The 15,844-nt window shown below is 51.5% G+C and overlaps 1 protein-coding gene across 1 annotated transcript in view; it reads left to right on the top strand.

Annotated features, from left to right (window-relative positions):
* The window catches only part of TTLL8 (tubulin tyrosine ligase like 8), an 85,071-nt gene that overhangs the window by 25,724 nt on the left and 43,503 nt on the right, over window positions 1–15,844 (top strand). The window contains 4 exon segments of the mRNA XM_019447265.2: window positions 7,468–7,616; window positions 9,927–10,170; window positions 12,170–12,605; window positions 13,213–13,693. Of these exon segments, the coding sequence (XP_019302810.2) occupies window positions 7,468–7,616; window positions 9,927–10,170; window positions 12,170–12,605; window positions 13,213–13,693 (1,310 nt within the window).

Here is a 15,844-nt window from a genome sequence, read left to right as displayed (position 1 = left end):
GGGGTGGGAAGGAGGGGAGGGTGGGTGATGGGTATTGAGGAGGGCACCTTTTGGGATGAGCACTGGGTGTTGTATGGGAAACCAATTTGACAATAAATTTCATATTTAAAAAAATAAAAAAAACAAAATAAAATAAAGAATACTCTCCCAGGGTGCCTGGGTGTCTCAGTCAGTTGAGCATCTGACTTTGGCTCAGGTCATGATCTCACAGTTCATGGGTTCAAGCCCTGCGTCGGGCTCTGTGCTGACAGCTCAGTCTGGAGCCTGCTTTGGAGTCTGTGTCTCCTTCTGTCTCTGCCCCACCCCGACTCATGTCATGTTTTGTCTCTCTCTCTCTCTCTCAAAACTAAACATTAAGATAAATAAATAGGGGCGCCTGGGTGGCGCAGTCGGTTAAGCGTCCGACTTCAGCCAGGTCACGATCTCGCGGTCTGTGAGTTCGAGCCCCGCGTCAGGCTCTGGGCTGATGGCTCGGAGCCTGGAGCCTGTTTCCGATTCTGTGTCTCCCTCTCTCTCTGCCCCTCCCCCGTTCATGCTCTGTCTCTCTCTGTCCCAAAAATAAATAAAAAACGTTGAAAAAAAATTAAAAAAAAAAAAGATAAATAAATAAAATAAAGATTGATTAACTATACTATATAAAAAAAGAATACCCCCTCTTAGTGTATGCCTTGTCTTTTTACCTCTCAATGATTTTTTTTTTTTTTTTTTTTTAATGAAGCCCAGTGTTTTGAGTTTTTCTATTATGGTAGGGCTTTTAAGAGTCCTGTTTAAGAAACCTTTACTTATCCAATGTCATGAAAATGTTCTCCTCTGAGTTCTTCTAGATGCTTTAGTGTTTTTTCTTTCACTTTTAGCCTTTTACGATTAATTAATCTTAAATTAAGTTTTGTGTATGGTAAGGGATAAAGATCAATGTTCTGTTTTCTATATACAGACATCCACCACTGATAAACAATAAACATGAGAGGCCATTAGCATAATTAAATGGACATGGGTTTCCGGGGCAGTAGGCCTGAATTCAAACCCTAGTTCTATTGAAGTGTGGCCTCGGGCCCATCACTTAGAAGAAGGAGAAACATGAGTTTTGTTGAAACTTGCTTTTGGCCCAGCATGTGATGTGTTTTAGCAAACCTCTCATGCAGACTTGAGGACTAGTAGTGTGTTCTGAAAAGTCAATTGAGTCAAGTTTCTAAAATCTGTATCTTCGCTGATAATGTTGCCTGCTTGTTCTCTGAGTTACTGAGAGAACAGAATTAAAATCTCCAAATACGTTTGATGTTCTTGCATTTCTGCTTTTAGCTGTGTGATTATTCACTACATCCAACTCAGGACTGTTTTGTCTTCCTGTGGTCGGACCTTTTCCTCGTTACAGAAGGAACAGTTGAAGATAATGGCTGAGAACTTTTCCAAATTGATAAAAGACCCCAACACACAGATTGAAAAACTCTGAAAACTCTAGGCAGAGGACATACAAAGAAAACCACATTGAGGCACCGTAAAGTCAGACTTCTAAAAAAAGAAAAAAGAAACAAAAGACATCTTAAAAGGCAGCTTGAGGGGATAAAATCAGTGTTTCAGAGCAGCGGTGGTAAGACTGAGGGCGACAGCTAATTTTCAACAGAAACCATGAACGCTCAAAGACGATGGAATATCATCTCCAGAGTGCTGGGGGGAGGGGCGGGGGTGGGGGAGTGGGGAGCTGCTGCTACAACTCTACACCAGCGGAAGGACCTTTGAAAATGAAGACAAACTAAAATCGGAGGGTTCTTCAGCAGCAGAACATGACTGTAACAAATATTAAAGGAATTTTGTCACCCTGAAAGAAATCATCTCAGAGAGAATCACATAACCGCAGAAAGGAATGGAAAGCCCCATGATTGTTGTTTTTTAAACGCTTATTTGTTTTGGAGAGACAGAGAGAGACAGAGCATGAGCAGAGGAGGGGCAGAGAGAGAGGGAGACACAGAATCCAAAGCAGCTCCAGGCTCCAAGCCATCAGCACAGAGCCCGACGCGGGGCTTGAACACACGAACCGTCAGATCATGACCTGAGCCAAAGTCAGACACTCCCCGGGCTGAACCACGCAGGCACCCCCACTGACTAATTTTTTTTATGTTTAGTTACTTATTTTGAGAGACAGAGAGAGGGGGAGGGGCAGAGAGAGAGGGAGACACAGAATCTGAAGCAGGCTCCAGACTCCGAGCTGTCAGCACAGAGCCCGACGCGGGGCTCGAACTCACAAACCACGAGATCATGACCTGAGCCGAAGTCGGACGCTCAACAGACTGAGCCACCCGGGTGCCCCTCTTATTGGCCATTTGTAGGTCTTCTTTGGAGAAGTGTCTGTTCAAGCCCTTTGCCCATTTGTGAATCAGTTTGTTTAGTTGTTGAGTTCTCTGTTATGGACATACAGAGATGCATCTAATAGCCCCTATCAGATACATGACTTGCAAACACTTTCATTTCATGGGTTGCCTTTTTATTCTGTTGATCATATCTTTAATGCACACATTTAAAACTTTTCATGAGGTCCAATTTGTCTGTTTTTTCTCTCGTCGTCACCTGTGCTTTGCTGTCATAGAAACTGCTGTCAAATGATGTCAGAGAAATCACTGTGAAATTCAATGTTTTGAAGATTTTGCCCTGCGTTTTTTTCTAAGACTTTCATAGTTTTTTTTAATCTTACATTTAGGTCTTTGATCCATTTTGAATTAATTTTTTCATATGGTTTTAGGTAAGGGCCCAAATTCATTCTTTTGCACCTGGATATCCAGTTTTCCCAGCACCATCGTTGAAGAGTCTGTCCCTTCCCCGTTGAATAGTCTTGGCTCCCCTGTCACTGGGCTCTCTGTTCTATTTCATTGGTCTTATGTCTGTCTTTATGCTAGTAACACACTATCTTGATTCCTGTAGCTTTGTAGTAAGTTTTGATATCAAAAAGTGTGTGTCACCCACATTTGCTCTTCTGTTTCAAGATTATTTTTGGCTATTTGGGTCCCTTGAGATTCTGTTTGAATTTTAGGATGGGTTTTTTTTTTTTTTATTTCTGTGAAAAATACCACTGGTATTTTGATATTGTATGGAATTTGTAGATCATTTTGGAAACTGTTAACACCTTAAACAAAATTAAATCTTTTAATCCATAAACATGGATGTGTTTCCATTTATTTCTGTCTTCTTTCAAGTCTTCCAGCAATTTTTTGTTTTCATTGTGCCTTTCACTTCCTTGGTTGGTTCCTACACACTGTGTGTTATTCTTCTTGATGTGGTTATAAGTGGAATTGTTTACGTAGTTTCCTTTTTTTCCTTTCCAGATTGTTCCTTGCTAGTGTATAGATACACAGCTGATTGCGTTGTTGCTGTTGACGTTGTATCTTACTACTTTGCATTTCATTTATTAGCTGTAACAGGGTTTTTTTGTGGTGGACTTTTTAGGATTTTCTGCATATACAATCATATCATCTACAAACAGGTCATTTTACTTCTCCTTGTCCTGTTTGAATGCCATTTATTTCTTTTCCTTGCCTGACTGCTCTTGCTAACACTTCCATCAGTGTGTTGAATGTTGAAAGTAGGCATTCTTGTCCTATTCTCAGTCTTAAAGGAAAGCTTCCAGTCTGTCACCACTGAGGATAATGATTGCTGATGTTTTCATACACAGCCTTTATTACATTGAGGTAGTTTCCTTCTATTCCTAGTTTGTTGAGTGTTTTTATTAGGAAAGGTTGTTAAATTTTGTCAAATATTTTTTCTGCATCAACATGATCATGTAGGTTTTTTCCCTTCACCTGTTTTTTAATTATTTTATTTTATTTCATTTTACTTTACTTTATTTTATTTTATTTTATTTTATTTTATTTTATTTTATTTTTAGAGAGAGAGTGTACAAGCAGGGTGGGGTAGAGGAGGAGAGAGAGCAAGAGAATCTTAAGCAGGCTCTACACTCAGCACAGAGCCCAGTGTGGGGCTCAGTCCCACAACCCTGGGATCATGACCTGAGCCGAATTCAAGAGTCAGGCACTCAACCAATTAAGCCACTCAGGTGCCCCTCCCCTTCTCCTGTTAAGTTGATATATTAACTCAATCAGTTTTCACATGTCGAACCATCCTTACGTTCCAGGAATAAATCCCACTTGGTCGTGGTGTATAATCTTTTAATATGCTGCCAAGTTTGGTTTGCTAGCATTTTGTTAAAGTGTTTTTGCATCAGTGCTCATAAGGGGTATTGGTGTGTACTTTTCTTATAGTGTCTTTGTCTGGCTTTGGTATCAAGGCAGTGCTGGTGGCCTCCCTCATGGAATGATTTAGAAAGTGTTCCCTCCTCTTCAGTTTTTAGGGAAAATTTGAGAAGGGATGGTATGGGGCTTCTCTAAATGTTTGATAGAATTCACCAGCAAAGCCATCAGGTCCTGGGCTTTTCTTTGTTGGGAGATTTTTGATTACTGATTCAGTCCCCTTAGTAGTTATAAATCTATTCATGTTTTCTGTTTCTTCATGATTGAATCTTGGTAGGTTTTGTATTTCTTGGGGATTTGCCCATTTCATCTAGATTATTCCATTCGTTGGTGTACAACTCTTCATAGTACTCCCTTATAATCTTTTTTATTCCTGTAAAATCAGTAGTAATGTCCCCAATATCATTTTTTTATTTTAGCAATTTGTGTATTCTTTCTTTTCTAAGTCCATCGAGCTAAAAGTTTGTCCATTTTGTTGATCTTTTCAAAGAGTCAACTTTTAGTCTAATTTTCTCTTTTTTCGTTAATTCTGCTCTAATCTTTATTGATTACTTCATTATGCTAGCTTTGGGTCTAGTTTCTTTGTCTAGTTTCTCTCTTCTAAAAAAATGTTTATTAATTTTGAGAGAGAGGGAGAGAGAGAACACTAGCTGTGGAGGGGCAGAGAGAGAGAGAGGGAGAGAGAGAGAGTCCCAAGCAGGCTCCACACTATCAGTGTAGAGCCCGATGCAGGGCTTTATCCCGTGAATCTTGACATCATGACCTGAGCTGAAATCAAAGAGTCAGATGCTTAACCAACTAAGCCACCCACGTGCCCCTCTAAGTATTTTCTAATTTCCTTGTGATTTCTACCCATTGGTTAAGAATGTGTTAAGGAGCTCCTGGGTGCTCAGTTGGTTAAGTGTCTGACTTTGGCTCAAGTCATGATCTCATGATTTGTGAGATCAAGCCCCATGTCGGGCTGTCTGCTGTCAGAGCTCCTCTGTGCACCTCTCTCTCTGCCCCTTCCCTGCTCATGCATGCCTGTGCACTCTCTCTCACTCTCACAAAAATAAACATTAAAAAAAAGGAATCTGTTAATTTCCACAAATTTGTTTCTCCTCTTGTTTAGGTTTTTTAACATGGATGTCAACAATGTTTTGTGGTTTTCAAATTGTGCATTTCTTTTGTTAAATGCATGCCTATGTATTTTATTCTTTTTGATACTCTTATGAATGGAACTGTTTTCTTAATTTTGTTCTAGAATTTTTTTATTGGCAGAATATAAAAATACAATCGATTTTTTTATATTGGTCTTGTAACTATGACTTTGCTGAACCCATTTATTATTTCTAGTCGTTTGTACTGTGTGTGTGTGTGTGTGTATGTGTGTGTGTGTGTGTGTGTGTGTGTATTCCTTAGGATTTCCTACATATGGGAAGGATATGTCATCTGTGAATAAAAGCAGTTTTATTTCTTTATATTCAACTTAAGTTCCAGGAACTCAAAATTGGTTTAACGAAGTTCTGATTTCTGCTACAATATGAATGAATCTTGAGGACATTATAAGTGAAATAAGCCAGTCAAAAAATACAAATATGGTGTGATTTCACTTGTTTGAAGTAGTTAGAGAAGCCAGAATCATAGAGACAGAAGGTAGATGGTGGTTACTGTGGTCTCGGGGAGGGAGACCGGGAGTGAGTATTTAATGGGGACACAGTTTCAGTTTGGGAAGACAGAAGACTCCTGGAGACGCATGGGGGTGATGATTGCACAACAACAAACATATTCTTAATACTATTGAACTGTACCCTTAAAATGGTTAAGATGGTAAATTTTATATGTATTTTTCCATAATGAAAAATTTTTGAAAAAAGTCAATTGGTAGATTTTATTACATTTACAGAAGAAGAAAACCATATAATAATTCCAATAGATGCAAAACATTGATGAAATTCAATACCTGTGAAATACCTTGTTTTTTTAACAAACTGGAAAAAGAAAGAAACTTCCTTAATTTGACAAGTTTATCTACAAAAATCCTGAAGTTAATATCTTTCATAATGAAATTGTTAGCACACTTAAATGAAAGTGTCCCTGGAAATCAGAATGAGATGTCCACTATCACAACTCAGTATTGGCTGGTCTGTTTAGTTTAAATAATGTTTCTGTTTAGTACAGAAAAAAGAAATAAGAGGCTTAAGATCAGAAAGAAGCAAATACTGATGACCTGATTATGTGCATAGAAAAATTTAAAACTCATGCAGAAAGTTCATAATTATGTGAGTTTTGCCAAGTCAATATACAGAATTCCATTGTGTTTGTATGCATACAACCATGAAATGGGATTTTAAAATACAACCTACAATAACAGCAAATATCCAGAAAAAATATAATAAAATATATTGAAGACCCTAAACACATTATAAAATTAAACAGAGAAATTAATGTCCTAACGTGTGTGTGTGTGTGTGTATAAAACCATGTTTGCGAATTAGAAAACTCAGTGGTATAGAGATTGTTTTCTTCCCAAACTATAGATTTTCCAATCTGTAGATTCAGTGTAATCCCAGTCAAAATCTATGCAGGGATTTTCCTTGAGGGCTGAGGTAGAAGGAATTGACAAACTGATTCCGAAATTTATTTGGAAATATAAATGATTTAAGAAAAGCCAGAAAACCTTGATCAAGAAAAACAAAATTCGAGGACTTCTACCCATATTTCAAGACTTACTATAAATCTACAGTAATCGCGACAGGGTGGCATTGGGCTGCCTGCACTAACAGACCGTGTAACTGAACAGAGTCTGGAAGCAGATCCTCGTGCACATGGTCACTTAAGATCAAGGTGCCACCTGCAGATCCACAAGGAAGAGTCAGTCCTTCCACCAAATGGCACTGGAGCAATGAGCATCCTTACAAACAAAAAAAGTGTATCTTGAGTCCTGTCTCATAAATCCGCAAAGATTAATTTGAGATGTATCATGTGATATGTGAAAGTTAAAAAAAAAACATTGGAGTATATTTTCATGACCACAAGGAAGCAAAGGTTTCTTAAATAGTTCACCAAGAGCACTAATCGTAATAGAGAAAGTTGATAAATTGCATTTTGTTGACACGAAAAATGCTGTTTATCAAGAAACACTGCAAAGAGAATGGACAGACATGTCACAAAGTGGAGGAATATGCTGACCACATGCATACGTGACAGAGGTCTCACGAACCTCACGGACTCTCTGGATCTTGCCTTGTAGCGGTGGTGCTTTCATCTCCAATTCGAGAAATCACTTTTCGCAGTGCCAGGCCCTGCTGAACAAAATCACGTCTGTGAACCCTCAGACGGAGATCGACGGGCTTCGGAACGTCTGGATCATCAAGCCCGCAGCCAAGTCCCGCGGCCGAGGTGAGTGGAGGCTGGGGGCCGCGAGCGGCCAACTGCCGCCCCCAGAACACGGTGCGCCAGGTGCAGGTGTGCGGGTGCAGGTGTGCGGGTGAAGGTGCTCAGGGGTGCAGGTGCATGGTGCAGGTGTGCAGGTGCTCAGATGCAGGTTCACGGGTGCGGGTGCTCAGGGCGCAGGTGCAGGTGCACAGGCCAAGTGTTCAGGTGCAGGTGCACAAGTGCACAGGTGCATGGTGCAGGTGTGCAGGTGCACAGGTGCTCAGGTACGAGCACGCAGGTGCGGGTGCTCAGGTGCACGGTGCAGGTGCACAGGGCAAGTGCTCAGGGGCAGGTGTGCAGGTGCACAGGTGCTCAGGTGCAGGTGCGCAGGTGCGCAGGTGTGCCGCTGCAGGCTCGAAGCAGGGCAGACGGCTCCATGACACTGGTCTTCACGCCTGGGTTCCGAGTTTTGCGCATTAACTAGGATGTTCCGAAGTTAAACTGAGCTGGAGTTTCTTTTTTTATATCACCTCTCCCAATGTGCCAGCTGCTAGGACAGCTTGAGGACTTCCATGTCAAACAACAGTGGAACTCCTGTCACTTGGTTATTTTTTAAAACTCACCTGTGAGCACCCGTCTCTGTTGGAGACACGTCCTTAACGCCTGTAACTTTTGTCTGTGGTTTTTGTCCGATGGGCTCAGGTTTTGCACCTCATTTTGTGTTGTAGCTATGACTGTGTTCTCTTTATTCCTAATGGTGAATACTGTGTGTTCTTTTTTAAAAACAGATTTTCAAGGTTTTTAAATATTAATTGTGCTTGCAGAGAACCAACCTTAGGTTGCAGTTTTCCAATTTCCTGTGAGGGATTTTTTACCCCCTTGGCTCTGACTTTAATGGTACGCCTATTTATTTCCAGTCTTTCTTGTACAATAAAAGCCTTAAGTCTATGAAATCTCCTCCAAAGATGGTGCTCGCTGCAACCCCCATCTTGTTAGTGTTGTAGGGTGTTCTCACTCTCCTGAGTGTCTAAGTAGACTTCCCTTTTTTGTTTGGATATTTCATTTTCCCCTTGAGTTTTGTTGTTTCAAATTCATAAGTGGTTAATTTTTATGAGACTTAAAAAGTTTCATTAATTTGTGATGCTACTGCATTTGGTCCTGCACCTCTGGGCCTGCGCCCACTCTCCCGGAGGGCCTCCTCCCCTCCAGGCTGGGCCCTCCCCTCCGGGATGGCCCCTCCCCTCCAGGCTGGCCCAAAGGCTCCTCCCCTCCGTGCTGGCCCCTCCCTTCCGGGCTGGCCCCTCTCCTCCAGGCTGGCCCACGGGCTCCTCCCCTCCGGGTTGGCCCCTCCCCTCCAGCCTGGCCTCCCCTCCGGGCTGGCCCCTCCCCTCCAGGCTGGCCCACGGGCTCCTCCCCTCCGGGTTGGCCCCTCCCCTCCAGGCTGGCCCACGGGCTCCTCCCCTCCAGGCTGGCCCCTCCCCTCCAGGCTGGCCCAGGGGCTCCTCCCCTCCGGGCTGGCCCCTCCCCTCCAGGCTGGCCCAGGGGCTCCTCCCCTCCAGGCTGGCCCCTCCCCTCCAAGCTGGCCCAAGGGCCCCTCCCCTCCAGGCTGGCCCCTCCCCTCCAGGCTGGCCCAGGGGCTCCTCCCCTCCGGGCTGGCCCCTCCCCTCCAGGCTGGCCCAAGGGCTCCTCCCCTCCAGGCTGGCCCCTCCCCTCCAGGCTGGCCCAGGGGCTCCTCCCCTCCGGGCTGGCCCCTCCCCTCCAGGCTGGCCCAGGGGCTCCTCCCCTCCAGGCTGGCCCCTCCCCTCCGGGCTGGCCCAGGGGCTCCTCCTCGGGCTCTATCCTGAGCCTGATCCTCTTGCCACTAGCACCTGTCTGCTCCCTCCAGTCCATCAGGCCCGACCTTCCTCCCACTGTAGAGCGTGGAGCCTGCTTGGGATTCTCTCTCTCTCTCTGTCTCTCTGTCTCTGTCTCTGTCTCTTTCTCCATTTCCCCCACTCACTTGCTTTCTCTCTCTTTCAAATAAAAAGACAACAAATGGTGACAGATTATCTTTGTCACTGTGATAAAAAAAATAAAAATAAAAGTGCCTCTGTCCCCATCCCTGCCCCTCCCCACTCTTGTGTCCTCCGTTGAGTCTTGTGTCCTCTGTTGGGCTGGCCCCCTGCTGGGAGAGCGCAGGGGATGCTCTGGTTGTGGCCTCCGCGTGAGGACAGAGCCTGCCTGGCGGCCCAGCTGTGCTGTCTCCTGGTCCCGGATCAAAGCCGTCTTGGGTCTCGGGGCTGAACCGCGACCACGTGTGCCGTGCCCCCCGGGCTGAGCGCGGACCTCTTGCAGACATAGTGTGCATGAACCGAGTGGAAGACATCTTGCAGCTGGTGACCACAGACCACCCGTCCGCCAGGGATAACAAGTGGGTGGTGCAGAAGTACATCGAGACGCCGCTGCTCATCTACGACACCAAGTTTGACATCAGGCAGTGGTTCCTGGTCACCGACTGGAACCCCCTGACCATCTGGTTCTACAAGGAAAGCTACCTGCGGTTTTCAACACAGCGCTTCTCCCTGGACAACCTGGACAGGTCAGTCGGAGCGTCAGCCCAAGGGGGCGCGTGGGGCGCAAGGGGTGCGCGGTGCGCTCCCGCCAACACCCGCGGGAGATGGGCGGGGCGCCAGGCCACGTTTGCCGGCACCCGTCACCACCTGAGGCACCACTGAGGAAACCGAGGCTCGGGTAGGTGAAGTGATCTCCATCCCCAAGGGGCAGGCCCAGGCCGACTGTCCTTCAGAGCCAGTGCTCTGCACCCCCGTGATGTGGGTGTCTTCTCCAGAAAATCCTAAAAGCACCATTGCCGTGTGCCCGAGAGGTGCCAGCCGGCCTGGGCATGGCGTCTCCACAGCGGGTCCAGAGCCACCCTCGTGGCGGTGGCTGCACCCTCTGCTAGGAGGGCTGGGTGGCCGGCCGTGTTCCCACGCACACCCCCAGCTGGCCATCTGGGTGTGCATACCCTGCCGCCTCGCTTGCCTTCTCTCTCTGGATCTGCCCGACACGCAGGCCGGGGCACTTTTGGAGGTTCCCAGGGCACGTGTGCTTGTGCCAGCCCCTCAAGCCCCTTCAGTAGTCCCTGCCGTGCCTCCTCTTTGTGAGTCCCAGAAGCCCTGGGGTGGGGGGTGGGGGGTCCTGCAGATGGGTAGGGGGGCTTGCTGGAGCTGCGGGGGAGGTAGGGGTGCAGCCCCTGATGGGGCAGCCTGTGGGATGTGACAATGCCTGAGGGGTCCTCTGAGGCCCCCGGCTGTGCCAGGCGAGTGGGAGCACCTGAGCCAGAAAAGGCCAGAACAGTGTGAGCAGCACCTCAGATGTCAAGGCCCCGGGGGCAGGGTGCTGGGGAGGGTGTCACATAGAGATGCTGGGCAGAGGCTCCGACATCCAGGAATGGGGTGCCAGGGGTCGGTGACCCCACACTCGCCGGGATCTCCAAGCGGGCAGGATGTGTGTGTGTCAGGGATGGTCAGGGCCTCTTGGCAACGCCTCAGGAACACGCTATCCTCAAGGCGGAGAATTTCCATGGACTCTGTCCAAACCAAGGGTTCCCTGTTCTGCTTTGTGACCCCGTCGGGTGTGTGGGGCTGGGTGCCTAGGCGTCCTGACCGGGGGCTTTACAGGGGAGCCGTCGAGAATTGGGAGGACTGACCGCTGTTCAGCTACTAAACGGGGCCCCCAGGCTAGGGGCTGTGGGGAGTGGAGGTTCCGGCTGGCCGCTCACGGAGCGAGTTTGTCTCTGCCGGGCCAGGGGCTCCTGCACAGGCGAGTTGAGCTCACTGTGCACAAGAGCCTCCTGGGCAGCGAGAGGCCCACGGAGGCCCTTCCAGCCCTCCCGCCCGAGGCCACCTGGCCCCACCGAGCCCTGAGGGAGTGCCTGGCAGAACTCTTGCCCTCTCTGAGCCCCATTTCTCCATCTGGGACCATAGCCCTCGCCCCAGGCAGAAGGAGATTCCCCGAAGTCGTTCTGACTGGGCATCGCCCAGCCTGGGACATGGCGGCAAAAATCAGCGTTGGCACTGTGGGTCAGCCCACCACCCAAACCCCACTGTTTTCGGGTTGCTAGACCCTTCCGTGTGCCTATATCTTGTTTCTTCTGTCTGTCCCATGGAAGTACGACCTATCCGGGGTCACAGGACAGGCTTCACCATCCAGATCCAGACGGTTCATCTAGGCCAGGGTATCTGTTTCAAAACCTGTTTGCGACGAGGCGAGAAACTTTTACAGAGACGCTTTCTCACTTTGTCTCACCCGACCAGCTTTTCAAGGGCCCCGTGTCCATTGCCAGGTGCAGATGGGGAAACTGAGGCTCTGGGAGCTCTCTGAGCCCCTCCTGCAGCCGCCCTGAGCGAGGGGGCGGGGCCACGAGAGCTGAGTCCCGGAGGGGGGGTGGGCGGTGGCGTGGGGGCCCGTGGGGGGAGGTGTCTGCGCCGGCGTCAGGGTCGGTGGGGCATAAGGGTTTTGGGGGCCTGGGTGGCAGGGTCCGGGTCGCAGGTCCAGAGTCCCCGGGGCCACGGCCTGACCGCGGCCCCGGCTCGCAGCGCCATCCACCTGTGCAACAACTCCATCCAGAAGCACCTGAAGAACGACGAGGAACGCAGCCCCCTGCTGCCCTACCACAACATGTGGACCAGCACCAGGTTCCAGGAGTACCTGCAGAAGAGGGGCCACGGGGCCGTGTGGGCCAGCGTCATCTACCCGGCCATGAAGCGGGCCGTCGCCAACACCATGAGGGGGGTGCAGGACCACGTGGAGCCACGCAAGAACAGCTTCGAGCTGTACGGGGCCGACTTCATCCTGGGCCGCGACTTCCAGCCCTGGCTGATCGAGATCAACTCCAGCCCCACCATGCACGCGTCCACGCCCGTCACGGCACAGCTGTGCGCCCAGGTGCAGGAGGACACCATCAAGGTGGTGGTGGGTCGCAAGGTTGACCGCAACTGCGACGTCGGCAACTTTGAGTTGCTGTGGAGACAGGTGAGTGGGGGCGGGACCGGGGGGGGGGGGTGGGTGCAGCCGCACCTGCTGCTGCCTGTCCCTCCGTGGCTGCAGCCACTTCAGGCAAACTGGGCAGTGACTCCGGACGCCCCCCACCCCCAGGGGAGACTCCCCCGGCTCCAGCCACCTTTGCTCCGCTCCTCCGCAGCCATCCCCCCGCTCTGCGGCCACCACAGGGAGGCCCCCTGCCTGGACTCGTGGGAGGTCCACGGTGTCCAGACTCCGAATACTAGGCTGTTCCTTTCCAGGCCTGCGGTGTCCCCCCTCCTCCCCCCTGATGAAAACCGAGTCCTCCTTCAGGGGTCTTTCTGACACCCACTCCCTGCCGGGAGTCTTCCTGCCGGCCAGGCCACCGGGCTGGGTGTTCACTTCGCCGGGCCCTCTGGCTGCCTGGGGAGGACCCCGTGTCCCAGCCTCCTCGGAGCAGGGGGCAGGCCGGGGGAGGGGGGCTGGTGGGCAGCCCAGCCACAGAGAAGCGCGGCCCGCGCTTCTCCAGCCAGCGGGCCGGCCAGCAGGTGCGGGAGAGGGGAGCACGGGCCTCTGGGCAGGGCCAGCCGCACCCCCAACGCGGCCCTCCTCCTCCCAGCCTGCTGTGGAGCCTCCGCCCTTCCACGGGTCCGACCTGTGTGTGGAAGGCGTTGGTGTGCGCAGAGCCGGGAAGCAGATGCCGCCCATTTCCGGCGCTAACTGTCCATCCGCGCTCCTGGACCCTCAGCCGCTGAAGGTGCGGTCCCCCTCCGCCGTGCCAGGCCCGGCTCCGGGCCGCCCCCCGACGGCTGTGCGCGGGGACTTGAGACCGGACGACGCACAGGCGCTCGCTTGCACCCTGCCCGCGCCCCTCAAGAGGCCGGCCGAGAGACGCTGCGAGGCGCAGTCCGCCAGGAAGTCAGCGGTCCCCACTCGTGACTTTCAACTCGCGGACGGTCAGGCCCCGAAAATCCGCCTTCCCAAAGCCGAGTCCGACAGACGCTCGGGGGCCGACACGGTCAGCGCGCGGGCTCGGCCGGCCGTGCTCCCGAGCGTGAAGGCACCGGAGGGCGCCCTGTTTCAGCCGCTCACGCCACCAGGTAGCGCTGCGGGGGCGCTGACACCGCGGGCTGCTGGGGTGGCCTGCTCCGTGGCCTCCAGGGCGAGGCGGGGGCGGGGAGCGTGTGCCGTGGGGGCACCGGCCCGGGCCTGGGACTGGCCGGGCTGTTGGGGTCGCGGGGTCCCCGCAGCAGCAGTTCCCGGGGCCCCTCACAGGAGCGAGTGGGTGGCCTCTGTGTCGCTGTGTGCGGTGTGGTGCACATCGGGTCGGGCCGGGCGCCAGCGGGCCACTGGGCTCCCGCATTCAGTTTTCCGAGGTTCCCGACGGAGCTGACCCTGCGTGGCCTGCCAGCCTGTCCTGGGCCCCGGGCTCAGGGCACAAGACAGGTGTGGGGCAGCCCCGAGTCTCTGGGGGTGGCCCTGCCGGGTCTGTACCTCTGTGCCCTTCCCCAGAGTGGCCGGAAGGTATGCGTGAGGAAAAGGCGGGAGCCTGGCGGCTGCCACACCCCTGCCTGGTTCAGCTCCTCCTGAAACACACCTGCTGTTCCCTCCACCTGCCTGGGTCTCTGTCTGTCTCTCTCCCCACACCTCCCTCCCTTTCTCCCCCCCTTTCACCCCACCCCTCCCTCCCTGGCACCAGAGCGTCCTTGCCGTCCGTCCGTCCGTCTGCCGGCTGGCTCTCTCCCCTGGAGTGCAGGTCCCCGATGGCGGCGATCTTCTGCTGTCTTCACCGCTCACCCCAGCAGCTGGGGCTGTGCGGGGGCCCACGGGCAGTGCCCAGTAAGTGTCTGTGGGGCGAAGGCACGGGTTGTCCTCAGTGCTGGCCGGCCTCAGGCGGGAGGACACCCCCAGTCCTGCCCACTCTCCTCACCTCATGTCCAGTCTGCCACTGAGGCCGCTCGGCCCTCCTGCTCAGCATCTCGCCTCTTTCCGGGTTGTTTGCTGTTACCAAAAAACACAGCGTGCACCTTTCCACAGGCATCTTTCTAGAAGCGTAGCGTTGAGGGGTGCACACAGCCTCAACTTAGCTGCGGTAACACCGCACTGCCGACGGCTGGCTTAATGGCAGAAAGGTGTTCTGTGAACGTCCTGGAGCCTGAAGGAGTCAAGGTGTTCGCAGGGCCGTGCTCTCAAGGCTGTAGGGAAGAATCCCTCCTTGTCTCGTCCAGCTCCTGCTGGCTGCTCGTAATGTTGGGGCTCCTTGGCTTGTCCTTGGGCCACTCCAGGCTGCGCCCCGTCCTGACGTGGTGTTCTTTCTCTGTGTCTCTGTGTCCAGAGTTCGCTCTTGTAAGGACACTGCTGTTGGATTGGGGCCCACCCCCTCCCTCCAGGGTGACATCTTAACCTGATGACATCTGCAAAGGCTGTTTCTAAACAATGGCAGATTCACAGGTTCCAAGTGGACGTGACCTCATGGGGAGGGGGTCTTGAACCCGGTACACTGGGCCTTATGAGCACGGCCAAAGGGGCTGCACTCTGACTGCATTCACACCGGGGCCGTGCCTCCTGCTGCTGCCGACACTTGGTGTCAGCACGTGTCTTCGTGTTCGCCTCTGGAGACAGCGCGATGGCGCTCATTTGCATTTTGCTGCTTACCAGTCAGATGGCCCATTTTCAGACGTGTGTTTCCCCTCCTGAGAAGTACCCACCTGAGCCTTCCGTCCAATTGTCCGTAGACTCTTCTTCCGGAAGGGTCTCTTTCTTCTCGACTTGTAGGAGTGACGTCTATTCTGGATTCTCCTTTTCCGTTGACTGTTGCAAATACTGTCCCCACTTTGTGATTTGTCTTTTTGCTTCCTTATGACATGCAGAACCACCTTGATTTTGATAAACCCAAGCTGGTCAGCCTTTTCCTCTACGGTTGGTGATTTTTGTGGCTGGTACCCTTACCCTGAGCTCGTGAAGACAGGCTCCAGTGGCGGCTTCTTCTGTAAGTGCCGCTTGCTCGTGCGTTTCGGTCTTTGATGCTCCTGGAGTTGATTTGGCGTGTGGCGTGAGATGGGTTTGATCGCAGTTTTACGGGGCTCCCCACCGTGGAAAGGCCCTCCCCACCTACCTGCAGCTTGCTGCTGTCACGGACGGTGTCCCTGGACTTTCTGGTGAGCTCCGTCGGTCTGTCCGTCTGCCCTGGGCCGGTGCCGCAATGTCCTCGTCACTGCAGCCCACTAGGGCGTCGCTGGGCTGGTCAGGCA

The sequence above is a fragment of the Panthera pardus genome, unplaced genomic scaffold (assembly GCF_024362965.1).
Source record: "Panthera pardus isolate Hobbes unplaced genomic scaffold, ASM2436296v1 HiC_scaffold_6, whole genome shotgun sequence".
Taxonomy (NCBI): Eukaryota; Metazoa; Chordata; class Mammalia; order Carnivora; family Felidae; genus Panthera; species Panthera pardus.
The sequence above is the reverse complement of the archived record's forward strand: the minus strand, read 5'-3'. Positions and strand labels throughout refer to the sequence as shown.